Consider the following 18280-nt stretch of genomic DNA (forward strand, 5'->3'; position numbering starts at 1 on the left):
ATGGCCATCCGACGTCTGTGGGACATAAGTTCATTACGTGATCTGATGAGGTCCTATCTAAGTATAGCGTGCAAGGGGATATGACTGCGTAACATCTGCACCGTCCCTGATCCAGCAGACAAATTTAGAACCCAAACACCATCTGAGAAATTCGACCTCCTAATTCTCCACAATTCATGTGACGCATTTTCATGCTCCTCACATGGAGGAATCTCCAAACCCATCGCTCAAAACGATCCTTACCCTTACACCAATGACAATCACCTCAAATCACTGCCCCATATCAACCGCGCCCTACTCCTTATTCAACGGCTCCCGAACCGCCGAAATATACTACCACCAGAATCAGTCACACAATCATCACAACCCTCAACGAAAACTAAGGGAAAACCTACGGGAATAACCTGCGCCTTCTCCAAGTCCCACACGCCACTCTTAGCGTAAATATCGTTGTTGATCAGCTCATGCACCTCCTCCACCGTCTCCCCAGTCACCACGATCATGCTGCCCTTGAAGGAGAGGGGCTTGCCCTCCTCCGGGTGGGAGTCGACCATCGCGCCTGCAGCCAAAAGTCAGCACATACAGACCTTAAGAGGCATCGCTAGATGCGCGTGTTGGGTCTACAGGTAACGGGGTAGGGACACACTTACCGCCGACGACCATCTTTCCTGCCTCGATGAGGGGTTTGAGTTCCGCGTAGTGCATTCTTTTACCCAGAGTTAGTAATCTGGCAGAAGAATTGGGGACAGGAAGACGTACGGCCGGACTTGCAGGCGGAGGTCGAGGACGTTGGGCTTGTCGGGGAGGATGCAGAGCCATTCTTTCTTCTTGGGGGGTGCAGTGGCTAGGGTGCGGTGGGGGAGGTAGCGGTGAAGCAGAGGGGAGGGGGAGGAGAAGGATTTGGTGAGGCGGAGCAGGGACATGTTGACTAATGGGGAAGTATGGAATGGGGAAAGGTTAATGGTTTGAATTGAGGTTATACACTGCTGGTGATATACAGTATAGTATAGAAGTGTGGGTGGGGGGATGAATTGTTGATCGACGCCGACGCGTGGGCGAAAAAACGCGGGGAAACAAAACCCGGCCGAGGGAGGAACTTCCGATGGTCGGAGGCGAGGTCCGATGTGGCAGAGGTACGGTGGGTGTGGCTGTTACCATTTTTCCCAATTTAGCGATATGCTTGACTTGCTATACCTTCGGTTGCAATGCAAATGAGGACTGTACTCGAAAGTCTTTTCTGATTTCATTATATTTCCGAAATTCACTAACTTGGTATAGCGGCGATAGCAAGAACGACATTGAACCTTCTTTCATGTCAGACTCTCTAATAACTCTCTAATAACAACACTTGAAAATCTAAACGCCACGTCTATTCCCATGGTATCATAAATCTAATTCCCACCGTCCTCATTCCTCCTCTCCAACTTCCTCAACGCCTCACTCTTCTCCACCTCCACCCCCCACTTCGTCCGCGGCCGCTCAAACGTTGACGTGATGCGTCCATACGCCACACCCCCCAACTGCGCCACGGGCCTCAGCTTCTCCAAGTCGATATGACTGCCCTCCGCATCGACCGCCCCCTCCTCCACCCAGAACCGCGTCGCCTTGATCAACACCACCGCCGACACACTCATCCCGGGGCTGTGGGCCGCGAACTCCTTGATCTCCAGCACCTGTCCCTCGATCGAGAAGACCGACTCGCGGACGCGCGACGGGGCTACAGTGGCGCTGGGCGCCTCGGTTAGCCCGCTGACCTCCCACTCCGACACGCCGTAGGGGGCATCGACGGCCGTGGCGTTGACCGCCTCGATCATCCCCTCGGAGACGGTGTTGATGACGCACTCGCCCGTCGCCTGCAGGTTGCGGTACGTGTCCTTGGCGCGGCCGGGCCGCGAGGAGAACCCTACGACGAACAGCGGCGGGTCGTGGTCGACCACCTGGAAGTAGCTGAAGGGCGCCAGGTTCTTGGTGGTGCCGTCGGCGGAGACGGTGCTCAGGAAGCCCACGGGCCGCGGCGCGATGCCCGATACCAGCAGGCGGTAGTTGTTGATCGCCGGGCGGGAGGTATCGTAGGGGTCGATCTCGCGGTGGGTTTTGCCGGCACTGGCGCCGTTGTCTGGCACGCCTTGGCCGTAGGTCCAGCTGGGGTAGGGGGATTGGGTCACCTCGATGGCCGGGGGAGTGTGGTCGAAGGGTAGGCGGCTGGCTTCCGTTTGTGCGAAGTTGGAGATGTCTTGCACGATTTTGTAGTTGGCTTGCGCTGCTTTGGTGGCTGCTGCTGCTTCTTCACCCGGAGAGGAGGATGAAGGAGCTGGGGCAGCGGGGGTTGCTGCTGCTGCTGCTGCTGCTGCTGCTGAGGAATTCATTCGCAATCGGGTGAAAGGACGAAGGGCGGGAGTCCCGATGAGGTGCATAGGTCTGGTTGTTTGGTTAGTGGGTGTTGTGCTGGGTATCTGGGGACTGGATACTGACCTTGAAGTGATGAGTCGACTGACTCTCTTTGCCGCTGTGGCCATTGAGCGGGTTCGTTTGGTGGTGGTGATTCACAAAGTCCTATCCAGCGGGTAGTGTCACTTGCAACGAAGGCCGCCTACAAATAGCACGGGGAAATGCTGCTTAAATTGCGAAATAATTGTTCAAGAAGCCAAGCCGACTGAAAGAGGAATTTCTCCATTTGCCTCCAATTGCTTAGGAAACCCGAGTCGGCGGGTGGGGCCGATCTCCTGCCTCCAGCCTTAGGCACCTCCCTCGGCACGGCATCGGGGTCCTTCCCCGATGCCGATCGGCTCATCAGTCACTCTATAGATTAGCAAAGCTAAAGGTTCTGTGCTCTTCCTTTCTTTGAACTGTGGTAGACTAACTGAATGCCCAGCTAAACATAACCCTGCGTACCCGCTAAACAAGTAAAATGTTCCGTCGCGCCATCTCTTACCTCCCTTGCCACCACCTGTCGAATGCCCCTCCGAGCGTCTATCCACTCCGGACGCTGCAACATGCTCCCTCTCCAAGCAACCCGGGAAAAGACTACGGTCTCGAGTATCTACACTGACAAATGCTATGTGCTTGAGTCCGACCACAACACTACTATTTAGCCCTTACATAGTCCCCACTATACCAACCGTGTAAGCCCAGCCTTCGCCCACTACGTACGTCCCCCCTCATGATCCACCGGGAACAAGCACTACTAGTTAGTACCTGTGCTGACCTGCACACAATCAAAAAGTCTCAAGATATCAGAGCCGGTAACCACGTCTGGCTCTCCGGCCAGATCCCAGCCGACCCCCAAGGGAACCTGATCAAGGGGTCTGTGACGGAGAAAACCCAGCCCCTCATCCAGAAGACGGAGGCTATCCTCCAGGAGGCGGGCTCTGGGCTGGATTGGGTGGGCAAGGTTGTGGTGAGTTGTGGACCTTGAACCCTCCTTTTTGGGGTTGGGGGGTGGGTATTCTTTTCATGTATGCTGTACCTGTCTGATCATGTATGCTGTGCCTGTCTGACTGGGGATCTGACAGGTATACGTGACGGATGCAAGCATCATACCCGAATTCCCCAAAGTATATGACCCGGCATTCCCCCATCGGCCGGCTCGGTCGATGGTGGAGGTGCCCAAGTTGCCGGCCGGGGTGGATATTTAGGTGGATTGCTCCGCGGTGGTAGAGTAATTTGAAGATTAGCCGGAGAACGTTTCCATGGGATGAAGAGATGAAAGCATTGGGCAGATGGATGGATGAATATGTGTCTGAAGTACTCGGAAAATCATCCTTCGATGGCTACGTAGTATACCTAGCATATACGAAGAGAGGCTTCCTGCCTCAAAATGGCCCTTTGGCAGGTGTGTATATATCAAGGTAGTCGTTTCTCGAAGATCGCCTGGAATCGATCATTCACCATTCTCCTGCTCACCAGTATACCAGAGTATGCCAAGCATTTCCTCCCTGAAACCCAGCATCCGCCAGCTCGTACTCTACACACTTGCACTCCACGAGTTTACAGCAACAGCAGGTAGGAATTTCTTCATGGCACAGAAAATGCATTGAGTTGCCGATAGTTTTCTCTCTCTTCTATCAACCAACACAGGATATCTATATACCAATATACCATCTAAGAAGGTTTCATCCCCATCATTGATCAAAAGCAACCCCCACAAGAAAAAAACAAGTTCCATACATGTATGTGTGTGCCCGTCAGCCTTTGTTTTGGGCCGTAGGCGGAGTCGTTCGTAAAAAAAAAACACACATTGTTCCCATCACCATTCCCAAGAAAAAGAAAGCAATAGCCAATGCGGAGAATCTTTGTGATAGTAAAACCAAAAATCAAAAAGGGAAAAGACATCAAACATTGAAGGGCGCTTATTCCACGTGAAAGTGAAAACCCTTCGGGGTAATCGATTGCGAAGTTCAAAGCAACACGGCTCCGACTATACATGTATAAATGTGGGGAGAGGGAGGGGTATCTGGTGATTATTTTTTGTTTGTGAGAGAAGCAGGAATCTTCATGTTTAGTAGGTCTCCTTGCGCTCCTGGCTCTCGCCACTGCTGAGGGCCAGCTCGGCCTTCTCGGACTCGTGGGCCACCTGGTGGGAGGGGATGTCCAGACCGACCTCGGCGGACATCTGGGCGATCTGAGCGGGCGTGAGCTTGGGGAGCTCATTGGCGACCTGGTAGGGCCACTTCTTCTCCATGTGGGCCTTGGCGAAGATGATGTCGATCTCCTCGAGGTCGCGGCCGGCGGTCTCGGCGTAGAAGTACCAGGCGAAGGGGATGGCGACGAAGTTGATCAGGGCGAAGAACAAATAGATACCCCAGGAGCTGGAGGAGGAGAAGACGGGCGTGAACATGACGACGGCGAAGTTACAGATCCAGTTGGTGCAGGTCGAGGCGGCGGCGGCCATGGTACGGGTGCGGAGAGGGTTGATCTCGGGGGGGTAGATCCAGGGGAGGGGCAAGGTCGTGAAGGCGAAGAAGACGATGAAGAGGAAGATACCCACAACCGCACCCTTGGAGTTGGACGTGGTGTCGTCGATCAGGCAGCCCATGGTGATGATGAAACTGAGCCCCTGGCCCAGGAAACCGATGAGGAACAGGTTGCGGCGACCGACCTTCTCGATCATGAAGAAGGAGGGGATGGTGGCCAGCGCGTAGACGGTGGCGAAGACACCACCCAGCACCAGGGAGAGACGGTGCTCCATCTGCAGGTTGGTCTCAAAAAGCAGGGTCGAGTAGTAGATGGCAGCATTGCAACCAGTGAACTGCTGGAAGAACTGGCCCGAGCATCCGATCATCATGCGTTGGAATTCCTGGGTCTTGCCGAAAGTGAACAGCGTCTTGAAGCTGGCCTTGTTGTCCTGAGTGGCCTTGAGATCCGCCTTCATGAGGTTGTAGTCCGCCAAGACCTCGTCGGAGTCGGGGGAGAGGTCGTTTAGCGCGGCCAACACCTCGCGCGCCTCCTGGTCGTGACCGCGCATGACGAACCAGCGAGGGGACTCGGGGAGCATCAGGGCACCGACGGTGACCAGCACGGCGAAGATGATCTGGAAGGCAACGGGGAAGCGCCACTGCACCGAAGTGTCGACGTACGAGAGACCGAAATCGAGCCAGTAAGCGACGAAAGTACCGACGGCGATGATGGCACCCTCGAAGCAAACCAGGAAACCACGGTTGTGGGCTTTCGAGCATTCCGACTGCCAGACGGGGATGGTGGCAGTGTCCATGCCGTTACCCAGGCCCGAGATGACACGACCCACGACGAACTGGCCCAGACCCCATTTGTCTCCGTAGGAGGCGGTGGAGATGACAGCGCCGACAGTCATGATGATACCACCCGCAACCAACAGAGGAGTCCGACCAATGCGCTCACCGAAGCAGAGAGTGAAGATGGCACCGAAGAAACAACCGATCTCGTAACAGGCGGTGACGGCACCGCGAAGGACAGAGACGTGGTTCTCATCCTTGCCAGCGCCGGTAGCCAGGGCAGGAAACTCAGACGTAAACTGATCACCAGAGATGATACCGGACATCAGACCCTGATCATAACCGAAAAGTGAGAAACCGAGGACGGAGACGATGGTGATGGCCAAGCGGAGCTTGCGGCCCCGCAAGCCACATGTTGTTGTCCACATGTTGACTTAAGGAGATCGATCTTCTTCTTCTTTCAAAACGGATACCAATCGATGAAGAATGTTGGTATGCGTGACAGTTGAAAGAAAGGGGGAGAAGGGGAAGGGGGGGAAAGGTGGAGAGAGGTAAGGGATGGAGGTTTGACAAGAAGGAAGGGATCTCCCAACCAGGGCAAGGACAGCAGCAGCAGGGTTTATGTATGTTTCGCGATGCTACGCAAATGCTAGAGATGCTAGAAATGCTCGAAATGCTTGCTAATGCCGAGAGAACATAAGACTTAGTCGGAAAGTGGTATAGGGCATGTGTCGCGAGCCGCCAAGGGGGCCAAGAGGGCCAAGAGGGTTTAGAGGGGGACCACTGGGGCCATTCACACCTTCTCAACACCAATTAGATCTTTTGGGGCCCCGCGAAAAAAAAGCTCAGTTCGGGGTTCACGGCGCCATTGACGTCAGGGATTCAAACGCGACGCTACGCTGGTTGCGACTGTGCCGCTTGGCACTCGTCTGTGGTTCAGGGCACTGACTGCTCCCGGAAAGAGTAAGATTGCCGACCTTCAAGCTCTCTCTCCAGGTTACTGTTATTGATGAACTTCATGGGTGATTGATGATTAAGTTCCTATTCCCTGCTGATGCGGGGAGGGGAATGTGGAACATTGTGAACCGATTCAGTCATCCATCAGTCAATCAAGATCGAGTCATCTCTCGCCAGCAGGGATGACAGCAGTCATCTCCCACATGGCCACGCCTCCCCTCCCTCCCTTCCTTCCTCCCTCGCTCTCTCTCCATGCGGAGAGATAGCACATGGAGGGAGGGTCGGATTAAACCGGCGTGAGTGGTGGGAGACAGACCACTTAGCCAAGGGACTGAGGATCCACTCTATATGCACCAAGTGAGGATCTTCCCCTTCCTTTGCCCTAACGGGAACCCGTTCCCATCCCCTCCCCCCCATCTTCTGCCATCTCAGTGCTCACCATGTCGAGTCAGTCCATTCAACGACGGTAAAATTCCGAGCGATAATTTCGTGGGCCAAGGGATGCCTCTGCCCCGGCCGAGATTACTCGAGTACAATCCTTCGATTCGTTTCAGTTACCGTTCTTGCTTCGTGCTGGCGCTGTTTTAACCGCCGAAACCCGGGTTGCCGCGCCGGGAAGCTAAAGCTTCCTGGCTGACGCCCCGGAAGCCGTCGATCCCAATCACATGAAACTTGAACAGCCAAGCCGGGGAAGGGTAGGCACAGTAAGCAAACATGAGGACAGTTACGGGTTTAAGCTAGAGAAAAGCCATGGTGACACTATGTAGTAAGTACAGTAGTACTTTTTAAGTGAGCAGTAACACCAGCCAGAAAGGGTCCAGTGGGCAAGCAAGGGACTTCGGTAGCTACCATGGGTATTAGCCGAGATCGAGAAAATTCTGAGCAACCCTACAGATGGGGACTTGATGGAGGGAGGGAGAGTCGGAGGGGGGACCAACAAAATAGGGCAGTCGGTTTATTAGGCATCCGTTGTTGGCGGACCCCATACCCCATACCGAAATCTTTGCGGGTCCGGGGGGGACTTTTGGGTGAGGGACGGACGGAGAGGTCCGACCTTTCTTTCCCCTCTCTCTATTCTGTTACTTTGCATCTGACTCGGAATTCCCACACTCCCTCCCCAGTGAGGCTGCAACTAAAGCCGACAACACCGCCGTGACCGCCGCCCGTATCTCCCACCTCCAGCTCCTCCCCTCATTTTACCGTGTTAAACCTCGAGATACCTGCCGCAACCGAGTCTCCCCTCCAAATTGGAACCCATGTTTATTCGTGGGAATCTCCTCTAAAAGTGGGTTTTCTTACTAAAAAGTGGATCGGCGTAGTATTTGGTCAGAATAGGTTAGCGTGGGGTGGCCTGAAAAGAAAAAACTCTGCGCCCGAAAAAAGGGAAAAAAAAAGGCAGAAGAAAAAGAGGATAAGCCAATGAAATGCCTTCCAGCAGGTGCTGCTAAGGTACGGTTGTATTGCCAATCAGCCTGGAGCACATGCTCTAACCCGGTAGTAGTCCAGGTGCAAAAAGCACGTGTGTTTCGGAGTTACTTTGTCCACCAACCCATGAATCCGGGATAGTTTCAATTCAGAATCCAGGAAAAAGTCGATCTCTCTCCTGTTCTGACTCCAGTTTCCCACCGTTCATGTATGTATAGCTGCACGCCAGAAACGTGCGCCAAGGGTTGGTCCCGATCGCGAAGTGTACCAGAGCGAGAGAAGAAGAGAGGGCAGGGCGATGAGCCGCACCATGGTCCTCGCTTCAAGCCACTGCCGTTCCGTCTGAGACTCCACTAAATCTTACTCTCTGACCGCCTGCTGGGCCTGCTGGGCCACTTGCTAGTTTGGTGCATGACTAATGGTTGAGACTTGGCACCTCCGCTGACTCAGCTGACTCACCTCTCTCGCAAATGGCTGCTCCTCCGATACTACACGGAATATCCTCGGCAGGATCAGGTCCAATGCTTCTCCCCTGCTATTTCACCTTCAAGCCACTGCCTATTAGCGAATTTACTTTCATCCAAAGACAGTGAGACTGAGTCCCCAAAGTGTACTCCGATGCAGGTGCAGGTGCAGGTGCACAAGGGCGGTGTGAGCACCCGCGGTGCGGGTGGGGTGGATCTCAATCCCTCAATCTCACAAGATCATCCATCCCATCTTAACGGTTACCTTCCGCAAGCAGTAACATCCCCGAGAGGAACCCAACCATCGAAAGCACTTTGCTCCGATGGAACACGCCGTGCACAAATCGACCCTCGACCCAACCCCAACCCATGACGTACGCTTCAGGCGTATACACGATCTTTCCACGTACGTATATGAACAAAAGTTAGTCCTTGGTACTATAACGCCCTCGTCGCTACCAAGCTCCATCGCGGCTGGGCGGGTATCCAAGCGCGGTGGTATGATCCTGGAGGCCCCCGTCGGCAAACCTTGATTGGATCAAGGCACGGTAGTACACAAACCAAGCAGCGAGTCTTGAGCTTCGGGATACAGTAGACCTTGTCAAAGAATAGAAGAGAAAAAAAAAGGCACACGTCAGCGGTGGGATGGCAAGCCGTCGGGTGTGAAACCTCCTTGCTGGGCTGACGCATCAAAAATTTATATCACTAGTATCGCGCTGCCGCGATTTGTGCGTATCGCGCGCTCTCCGGCTGAAGTAAAATAGAGTTCTTAGAAGTTGCTCTGGTGAACTATATCTACGCCACTGATTGTATGGTCGCAGATCAAGGAACAGGATAAACTGTTGCTGACACCAGAGGATTGGGCGCAAAGGCGAGCTGGTGCTCGGCAGAGCGACGGGTACAGTACATACAAAGCAGAGTGACGAGTGCGGCTGTTGCGCATCAGCGCGGGCCGTTCACGGGTGGTGTATTCCCTGCTGCTGGGTGCTTGGCAGGGACGTCATTCCTCGAAGTCGAAAATCGGATTTCAAGAGCAAAGTCGACTTAGATGGGCTCTAGAGGTGTGTGCGTGGTGTACGAAGTACTGTAGTCTGTATATGGGCACTTTGGTTGTTGATGCCATGTGAAGATGATTTGGGAGCGGGTTGTCTGGTTGACAGGAGCTCTACACCGCCTAGTTTCTTTGGAACCGGCAGAAGCATTTTAGCTACTAGGCGGTAAAGACCTTGCGACTACTCTCCCTGGCCGACTCGATTACAACTCAAGTAAACCACTTAAAACTTGCTAGAGCTTCAACAATCCCCAAGTAGTAAAACCTAGGCTATTGAAGAGACTCTTCATACTTGGATATGGCTATCCAAGCCACGCTTGACTTTTTTAATTTTCAGTCAAGAGGTGAAATTCCTCGCAAGTTGTAAGTTCGCTGGCCGGGTAGTGTATACATTTATTTTGTTCGAGTGCTTTGTGTCATGCTACGGAACTATCATCTGCTTCACAGAGTCATTATTTGTGCTTGCAACCCACCAGACTAACAAATCAGGCCGGAGTCTGAAGTGCAGCCTGATAGAACCTCGCATGGAGAAATGTACACACCTTACGGGTTTCCAGCCAAGGATGTATGTTTGTTGACACCCGCGACTGTGTTGCTGATGTCTCTTCCACAGCGCCAGTTACTTTATCCATCTAGTCACAACCCTGAAAGAACGCGAAAATTCTTCCTTCTGACCGAGGAACAAGAGTCAATTAGCTACATCTTCCAGCCCAGCCTCAGTTCCACTGCTCTCTCCAGTCAGGATGTTCGGGGGTATCCCCAGAACTGTTGCCTGAACGGGTGATCGAACCCCCCAGGATCACTTTAACCTGCCAGGCGATGTCAAGAGCCTTGCTCAAAACGAGCTGGATATACTTTATCACTTTATTGTCGGTGTTGTCGAACCCTGAGACGCGAACCGGCCAATCAAGCTTTATGCGGTCCGAGATGACCAGTAAGCACTGCTAGGTAGATTGGTTTCCACGGCTGAGACTTCAAGGTTGCAGTCAGCCACCATAACCTAGTATATAAGACAAAAACATGAACAGAGGCAAGCCCAAGGTGACACTTCCCTGCCAGGATTCAATCTTTCTTCTTCCTGTCGATTGCGAAGCCAACGTTACACGAACCGTCTCTTTCCGCCGCAAATAGAACTTAATCAAGCCCCTCGACCACCGTCATCACAACCTCTCCCCTTCAGCCCTTACCCACAGAGCCACCCTCAAAATGAACCCTCTCATCAGAACCCTCTACGGCTATCCCCCGCCACCACCCCGCCACCGCACCCAACCCATCCGCATCCTATGCGTAGGCCTCCCCCGCTCCGGCACAGAGAGCCTCAGCCTCGCCCTGACCCAACTGGGCTACACCCCCTTCCACGGCTGGGACCTAGTCTTCGACACGGCCGCGCACATCCAGGCGTGGGCGCAGCTGGCCAGACGCAAATACGCGCCCTCCGCGACCACCCCGCGGGATGACCCGATCACGCGGGCGGACTTCGACGCCCTCCTCCCCGGCGACTGCGACGTGGTCATCGACTCGGCCGCCGCCCTCTTCACGCCCGAGATCCTGCAGGCCTACCCGGACGCCAAGGTCATCCTCAACACGCGCCGCGACGTGGCCGCGTGGCAGCGCAGCGCGCGGCAGGCGTTCGTGACGGACGGCGCCGCGCACTGGGGTCTCTGGGTGTTGCATCTGTTCAGTGCGGAGGTGTTTTGGCTGTGGCGCTTGTATTATGCCGTTGGGTATCCGGGGTTGTTTGGGGCGAGGACGGTGGAGGAGGGGGTCGTGGGCAAGGGGAGACGGGTGTATCGGGAGCATGGGTGGTTGGTTAGGGGGCTGGTACCTTCTGATAATTTGTTGGAGTGGAATGTGGAGGATGGGTGGGGGCCTTTGTGTGAGGTTTGTGAATCTTTCTTTCTTTCTTTCTTTAGCATGAGAGAGGTTGGGTGTGCTTTGTGGTTGGGGTTGAGTTGGTGCTGACGAGGTATAGTTTCTGGAGAAGGAGGTCCCGCAGGAGCCGTTCCCCCAAACGAATACCGGGGAAGGTTTTCGGAATCGAGTTGAGTAGAGAGTCGGGCCCTGGCGGCGGACGGCTTTGGTGAATTTTGCCATTACGGTCACTTCGGCCGGGGTGCTGGGGACGGCGGTGGTGTTCGGGGCGAGGAAGGGGGGCTTGTGGTGGCCTGCTGTCAGGGAGATTCCGGGGGTGATCGGGGCGCGGTGGTTTTAGAGGAGCGGAATTGATAGGGTGGAAGGGTATACGGTCTGTGGAAAGAGGGTATATTTACAATGATGGTTTTCATTTCTACGATGCAGTGGATCTACAGTTTGTCGTCGGTGTAGCGGGAGGGAGAGATTATAAGAATCATGCATTTTCGGTCATTAATGTAGTCGGTCGTATTATGCTAAGCCCACGCTATGTATGTGTACAACAAAGAAACAAGCCCAGAGGTAATCTCACAAGAAAAAAGCAGAACCACCTAATCAAATACCAACGCGCGCACCTCAATGCTCTCCCGAGGCTTCGCATCGGCAGGAGAGCGGGGATGCACAAAGGCAGCATGGGGCACGCGGGCCACGGCGCCCGGCTGATTATCGGAGCACTGCAGCAGGATGCGCTCGTCGTCGGCGACATGCGACCAGTACAGCCATTTCTGGGTGGGCTGGTACTGGACGCTCATGGTCTCGCCGGTGAAGGTGGGGTAGCGGCGCTGGACGGGGATGAGATCCGCAGGGTCGGTGGAGCTCCCGCTGGCAAAGGCGAGGGGCAGCGACTCGACCCGCCCGTTGATCGGCCGCCAGACGTTGATGATGCGGAACCGGCCCTGCACCAGCTTTTCCGCCTCCGCGGGGTCCGCGATGCTCCGCCGCACGCGCGCCTCCGCCGCCGCCGCGGTCTGGTCCACGTGCGCGTACGTCACGGGCTGCCGCGAGGCGCTCGGGTCATGCTTGCGCACGGTGTGGTCGAAGATGACCACCCGCCGGGCGCCGGGGACGTGCTCGAGCAGGAATCGCTCGGTTTCCGGGTAGTAGATCTCGCGGATGGCCTCGTCGGAGTCGAATTGCGCGTAGCTCATGGCCGAGGGGACGCCCCGGAAGACTTGGAAGGCGTCCTTGGCGAGAGAGTACTCATCCTCGTGGCCGCGGATGTCAGTCAGATGGACTTGCTGGGTGGTCTGCGAGAAGTTCTGTTGCGGTTGGCCGGCTGGAGGCTGCTCCACGTAGGCGAAGGGCGCGGAGCCGTCGGCGGGGGCGCGGTAGAAGTTGATCTCCGCCGTGACGTCGCCTTGTGCTGTCATTTTCAATGACTTTTGTGTGGATTGTGCTTGGACTGAGTGGGCTTGAAATGAGTACGCTCAAATTGAGTGTGGTGCTGAGGCATAGATGAAATTGTTGTGTTGATGTGGTGTGGTGGTATATAAAGACAGCGGGCAGCGGGCGGCGATGACGCCACCGGCATCGAGGATTAACAATCAATCACCGAGCAATCCCCGGCACACAATATCTATACGATCACATAATCATCAAACTGCGTGTATGAAATACTCCTGGGGGGATTACTGGATTCGGTTTACATACGGTACATAGCAGTTGTCTCAATCCTGGAATTTCTCCAATCAGCGTATGTGGCGAGAAAGGTTGATAATCCAGAGGCTTACATGTGCAGTGGCCGGTTCCATTCGCCGAAGTTCCGCACCACGCAATAGCGATTAATCAGCCGTCGACGAAGTTCCGCATCACGCAACGGCGATTAATCAGCCGTCGAGATCCCTGCATCTTATCTGATCCGGGATTCGAAGATCAGCCATGATGTTTAAGCTGGCTACTCTAGGGTAGGGAAGATTGGTTTGATACAGAATGCTAGTTTAAATCGATTATGCAGTCGTAAACGAATTTTGGATGCAGGGAATTCAATCAACCGATTCAGCTGAGAATCCAGCTCTTACAGGCCCTCCTCGGGCTTATTTCTTGTCTTAAGTGAGGAGCAATTTATCAATGTATCCGGCATATACACATCTCAAAGAACAAGACAATGCCAGACATAGTATCCACTTCAACCTCATCGCACCAAACTCACCCGCTCCCCTTACTCCTTTCGCCCCTCCGCATTCCGCGCAATCAACTCCTCATACTCCCGAATATTACTCACCCCCTTAGGCATCCCATTCGGCTGCAACCCCTGCTCATCCATCAGGCGATCCCGCCGCTCGATGCACGTCCGCCATGCCGGCCGCGCCTCCATCCGCCGCTGCCACGCCTGCACATTGGGCCACGCCGCCAGATCCTGCTCGGCCTCCGGGAGCAGGTAATTCAGCCGCCCGTTCCACGGCACGAACGCCAGGTCCGCGAACGTCAGCTTGTCCCCCACGAGCCAGGTCTTATCGGCGAGGACCGTGTCCAGCACCCCCAGGACGCGACGGACTTCGGTGACGTAGCGGTCGATCACGCTGGGGAGTTTTTCGGGGTGGAGAACGGCGAACCTTTTTCCTTCTGTGTTAGCCTTTTAGGTCTTGGGTGTGCGAGAGGGATGGAAGGGTGGGTTGAGGGTCAGGAGAGAGGGCCTACCACGCCGCTTGGCCGAAGTACGGGCCCTGCCCGCTCATCTGGAAATGGAGGTATTGGTTGCAGAGGTGGCGCTCGGGGAGGTTGGGGAAGCTGAGCTTGTGGTCGGTGTCGTAGACGTCGATCAGGTACTGGATGATGGCGCCGGATTCCCAGAGAGTCAGGTTTGTGTTGGGGTCGACGATTGCTGTTTTTGTGGTTAGTGGTGGCTTAGGGCTTGTGGTTGAGGATGTTTGGCGGGTGATAAGATAAGAGCCTAGGCGTGGGTGGGTGGGCTTACCTGGGGCGCGGCCGTTGGGGTTGATGTTGATGAAGGGTGGGTTTTTCACATCGTCGAACTTGAAGGATTGGATCTCGTAGGGGACTTGGAGTTCTTCGAGAATGAGGACGACCTGGTAGATGGAGGAGGATGTCAATGCTTGATGGTGTTTGCTGTTAGTGTTGGTGGTGGCTGACCTTCCAGGGGTTAGGACCGGGAGCTGGGATTGAATGTTAGCTTCTGTGGGTGGGTGAGTGGGTAGTGTGCATAATAGAGACGTACGGGTCATCCAGACGGTGATGGGCTTGGTCATGGTGTGTGCTTGAATGTTGAGGAATCTTGTTTGAAGGATTCTAAAAAGAGGAGGGACGTGTGCTGCGGACACGGCTTATATAGCTTTCCCTTGGCTCCAAGGGGTAGGCACTTTGCTAAGCATAAGTTGCTGTTCCAAGAGGGTTCGAAGCTAAATCTCTGGCTATAACTAGATCTGGAGACGATCACACTCGTATAATCATGTACAACATGAGGCTGAATTGAAATGCAGCCATAGCGAAGCCTAATCGGGCAAGGTCTGGCGAAGTGGAGTCGTTTCCTACACGGCCAGGCCAGTCAAGTGCGGAGACACGGCGGGGCCTGGCGGGGCTGGCGTTGAAAGGGAGCGTAAGCGGGGTTCAACCCAACTTGTTGTCACGGGTGTCAGATTCCATATCAGAACTCGAGGACTACCACAACGTACTCGAGTGATCAACTGTGCTATCCAAAGCTTGTGTCCTGCAAGCCTTGACTTTCAACGGCCTACTAGCAGAAAGCAGGTTAAGAAGCCTAGATTGCAAATCAAAGAACCGCAACCCAGGCACCCTCTGTGCCATAGCTGGCACTGACCAGACAATGTCCCTCATCACGATAGATCACTCAAGCTATGCGGATGCTGAGGGCTGCGTTACCAGGTTATTGAGGATATAGAATGACGGTGTAGCGTTTCAATAAGCTTATGAGGGTTATCGGACTGGCTGGAATCTACAGAGTGTTCTAGAAGCGTAGAATTCTCCGTTTTGCATGGGGAAACTCATGCCGTCATCAATCATATAAGGCTATCTGATCACCACCATGATAGAACCACCAGACAATAGTGCCAGTTGAGGGCAACGCTCGCCAACCCTCCGTGCCCAAATCTACCCCAGGCTCATGCGCGCTACGCATGTCCTTGACACAATCTCGTCCATCAATAGCACCCGTTTTAACGTAAGCAGGCATCGGGACGTCTTCGCTGATGCCGTACTCCCACCTCACCTGTCCGAGTGACTCGATATGGTCGTCGTTATATACAAGCAGTAGACCTGAAATTGGATGATGTGGTTGCTCCGGATCCCTGCAGACCTGCACGTTGATCAGCCCATGGAGTGATGCTTTTGTCATGAACCAATTTTGCTTTGACAGGCCTAGGCGGCCATTGCGATCCCTCGGAGGCTCCAGGCGAGGACCCTCCGGCTGCGGATCCAGAGCCTTACCACCCTCTTTGATCGAGTCACTGCACGTAACCCCGACTGCGGTGATGTGTACGCGAGCGGGGTCGAGTCCGTCGTGAAAGACACCAGTGATCGGGCCGTCGCTCGCCTTGACCAGTGGAACGCACTTAAATGGTTCTTCCATGAAGTGTGGGGTGGGAGGTGCGAAGGTAATGGTTCTTCCTAGAGAGGTTTGAAGCTGTGCGCGGTTGGGGTTATCATTACGAGGTCAAAGAAAAGAAGGTTCAGGTGGGGCTCACCACCAAGCCGAACTCCCTAGCTCTAAGACAATATCTGCGCGTCCAAGCGGCTGTGATGGATTCTTGCTGGTCCAACGGAAAGTAGATCCAAACTTTCCGGCCCGTGCTGTCGCGCCAGTGCATCAGATCGAGGAACTCTTTGAAACGAGTCGGTGTGTCCGAGAATCCGTGGAGACCCACCATCCCGTGGTCGGTGCAACAGGCCAGAAGACCTTTGACGTTGGCGTCGAATGCAACGTAGTCCAACCGAGGGTTCTTGCGGAGGCTATGCGCGTTCCACGGCTGGAATGCCGGGAGTACTGGGGTGCTCCAACGCCACGTATCGGAGGATGAACCGTCGGAGACGAGTGCTATGTCCTGCACGAACAGCCCCTGGGTATGTCACATCAGTCGTGACGATAGCACGGAGCAGGGGTACCCCAGAAACTCATACATTACACTCCACTTTGATGTTCACGGCAGGGGCCCGCGGCCGGAGGACTTTATACCATGACGAGCCGTCGGATTCTGGCACCGAGTTCCTATCCACTAATTGGATCCCGCGCAAGCCGAACGCGTCTAGCAACAAGACAATCCTGTCCATCGCCGCGGGGATCCTGAGGCGATGCACGCGGGAAGCAGCCGTAGCTTCCAGCGGCGCGGTGCTGAGCTGGGTCACGTACGGAATGCCTCGGCAGTTGATACACCGCATCCATACACCGTGCTGGAGCGTGAGCTGCCTCGGCTGGGGTACCCGGCGTCTCCACTCCTCCAGTAATCGACGGCCCTCGCCCAGCACGGTCAGATACCAGCAGGGTGCTGTGTACTCCGCCACCGCAATTTTCAGCTCCATCGGGAGTCGCGCAAACAAGTCCAGTGTGGGTTCTGGCTGGGTCAATTTCTCTGTAGACGCTCTACGCAGCCCCTCCAAGGCTGACGCGATCTCTCCGCGTCTATCCCTGCGGACGTGATAGACGGGTTTAGTGGCACACATGTACTTCATCATTTCGGGCCGCGTAGGCCTTTCTGCTGGCTCGTAAGTGTCTGCCAAAGTGTCGTAGCATCGTTTGTGGGACCAAATCTGGGGATTTGGCGTGTACAAGCAGCTCTTGCACGAGACTGAACAATCTGGAGCAGTGCGCAGGATGTGATGTACATCTATGTGTTATATGAGTAGATAAGGAAAAAGAAAAAGAGCAAAACAGAGAGCAGGAGTACAGTCTAGGTGTGTACAGTACCAAGAAACTGCTCTCCGGCAGTTGGAGCTTGTCGACATAGCAAGCATGCGGTTCTTCCAAGGTGAATGTTGGTAGCAGAGTCTCTGAGTCCACGAAGACTCTGGGTCCGAGGATGATACTCCATCTGTGGACATGTAGCCATGGACCTTTAGTGCCGAGTCACGGTGACTGATAGTCGCAGTGGGAAATGTACAGAATTTTGATGGCATGAGAGCATGTATAAACAACAACGGAGTTAAGATCAACACAGAAGGCCGGCTTCCCGGACTTACGGTAGTCACGTGCCATAGCTTCGCAGGGGTCGGTGACTCACTCACCGCCTTCTACTGCCCTTGCAGAGTATATTCACTGCACTGTCGCAGAGCATCCTTTTGTGGATGTTGGTGACAGGAGCTGCAGTGAGATTTGTCAAAGGTAAGAGAATTCAGGCTTCTGGGGCTTGTCTATAGTGAAGTATGTGCGAGCATCAGTTGCAGACTAACAGGGAACAATCTATTCGCATGTACTGAGTCCAGGTCCCAGCAGCGAGTTCTAGATCATCTTGACAGACTACCAATTTCTATTCGGGGCCGATGTCGCAGCACACATGAGTCATCTGAGAGTTCCTCCTCCCTAGCAGTCAGAGTATGGATCCGGATCGATTGTTCAGTCTAGATGTGTAGTGTTAGAGGGTTTTGCAAAACTGGGCATGCCCGGATAACCAGTTCTAACGCACTAAACCTATTTCATTCCAGCTGGGCAGGACTTCAGGATAGGACATGCCCACTTCGTTCTGCACTTGTAGTTTGCCCTTGATATAAGATCAGGCCCAGAGTTAGCCATGAACACAAGCTAAGTGACTCATCGGCTCCTTCCCCGAACTGGATTGTGGTACGACCCGCCTGTCAATCTAGATCTAGACAAATAC

General features: G+C 54.4%; 8 protein-coding genes across 8 annotated transcripts; 2 read left to right on the plus strand and 6 right to left on the minus strand.

Annotated features, from left to right (window-relative positions):
- Positions 1-8: 8 nt before the first annotated feature.
- ASPACDRAFT_1856655 (YciI family protein) lies at positions 9-1025 on the minus strand. The gene is made up of 4 exons (XM_020197493.1): positions 760-1025; positions 651-706; positions 396-559; positions 9-333 (listed from the first exon to the last, which is right to left on the minus strand). Exons 1-4 carry the CDS (start codon positions 921-923, stop codon positions 295-297), a joined length of 423 nt encoding a protein of 140 aa, XP_020055410.1. The 5' UTR covers positions 924-1025; the 3' UTR covers positions 9-294.
- Positions 1026-1254: 229 nt separating this feature from the next.
- ASPACDRAFT_1888706 (flavin reductase family protein) lies at positions 1255-2651 on the minus strand. Its single transcript, XM_020198494.1, has 2 exons — positions 2473-2651; positions 1255-2418 (listed from the first exon to the last, which is right to left on the minus strand). The coding sequence occupies exons 1-2, from the start codon at positions 2514-2516 to the stop codon at positions 1392-1394; spliced, it is 1071 nt and encodes a 356-aa protein (XP_020055411.1). The 5' UTR covers positions 2517-2651; the 3' UTR covers positions 1255-1391.
- A 509-nt stretch (positions 2652-3160) lies between these two features.
- ASPACDRAFT_43731 (RidA family protein) lies at positions 3161-3635 on the plus strand (the record flags this gene model as incomplete). The annotated part of the gene is made up of 2 exons (XM_020201304.1): positions 3161-3397; positions 3513-3635. 2 exons carry the CDS (start codon positions 3161-3163, stop codon positions 3633-3635), a joined length of 360 nt encoding a protein of 119 aa, XP_020055412.1.
- Positions 3636-4030: 395 nt separating this feature from the next.
- mfsA (glucose-inactivated glycerol proton symporter STL1) lies at positions 4031-6227 on the minus strand. The gene has a single exon (XM_020205310.1). The coding sequence runs from the start codon at positions 6116-6118 to the stop codon at positions 4499-4501; it is 1620 nt and encodes a 539-aa protein (XP_020055413.1). The 5' UTR covers positions 6119-6227; the 3' UTR covers positions 4031-4498.
- Positions 6228-10387: 4160 nt separating this feature from the next.
- On the plus strand, positions 10388-11937 carry ASPACDRAFT_1888708 (sulfotransferase family protein). Its single transcript, XM_020198495.1, has 2 exons — positions 10388-11468; positions 11560-11937. Exons 1-2 carry the CDS (start codon positions 10794-10796, stop codon positions 11635-11637), a joined length of 753 nt encoding a protein of 250 aa, XP_020055414.1. The 5' UTR covers positions 10388-10793; the 3' UTR covers positions 11638-11937.
- Positions 11938-12049: 112 nt separating this feature from the next.
- ASPACDRAFT_60892 (putative methyltransferase) lies at positions 12050-12868 on the minus strand (the record flags this gene model as incomplete). Its single annotated transcript, XM_020203603.1, has 1 exon — positions 12050-12868. One exon carries the CDS (start codon positions 12866-12868, stop codon positions 12050-12052), a length of 819 nt encoding a protein of 272 aa, XP_020055415.1.
- Positions 12869-13351: 483 nt separating this feature from the next.
- ASPACDRAFT_120172 (uncharacterized protein) lies at positions 13352-14897 on the minus strand. Its single transcript, XM_020196325.1, has 2 exons — positions 14136-14897; positions 13352-14050 (listed from the first exon to the last, which is right to left on the minus strand). Exons 1-2 carry the CDS (start codon positions 14702-14704, stop codon positions 13657-13659), a joined length of 963 nt encoding a protein of 320 aa, XP_020055416.1. The 5' UTR covers positions 14705-14897; the 3' UTR covers positions 13352-13656.
- A 460-nt stretch (positions 14898-15357) lies between these two features.
- Positions 15358-17601, minus strand: ASPACDRAFT_1856661 (uncharacterized protein). Its single transcript, XM_020197494.1, has 3 exons — positions 16590-17601; positions 16157-16528; positions 15358-16095 (listed from the first exon to the last, which is right to left on the minus strand). Exons 1-3 carry the CDS (start codon positions 17139-17141, stop codon positions 15469-15471), a joined length of 1551 nt encoding a protein of 516 aa, XP_020055417.1. The 5' UTR covers positions 17142-17601; the 3' UTR covers positions 15358-15468.
- Positions 17602-18280: the final 679 nt, after the last annotated feature.

This window comes from Aspergillus aculeatus (assembly GCF_001890905.1).
Source record: "Aspergillus aculeatus ATCC 16872 unplaced genomic scaffold ASPACscaffold_9, whole genome shotgun sequence".
Lineage (NCBI taxonomy): Eukaryota > Fungi > Ascomycota > Eurotiomycetes > Eurotiales > Aspergillaceae > Aspergillus > Aspergillus aculeatus.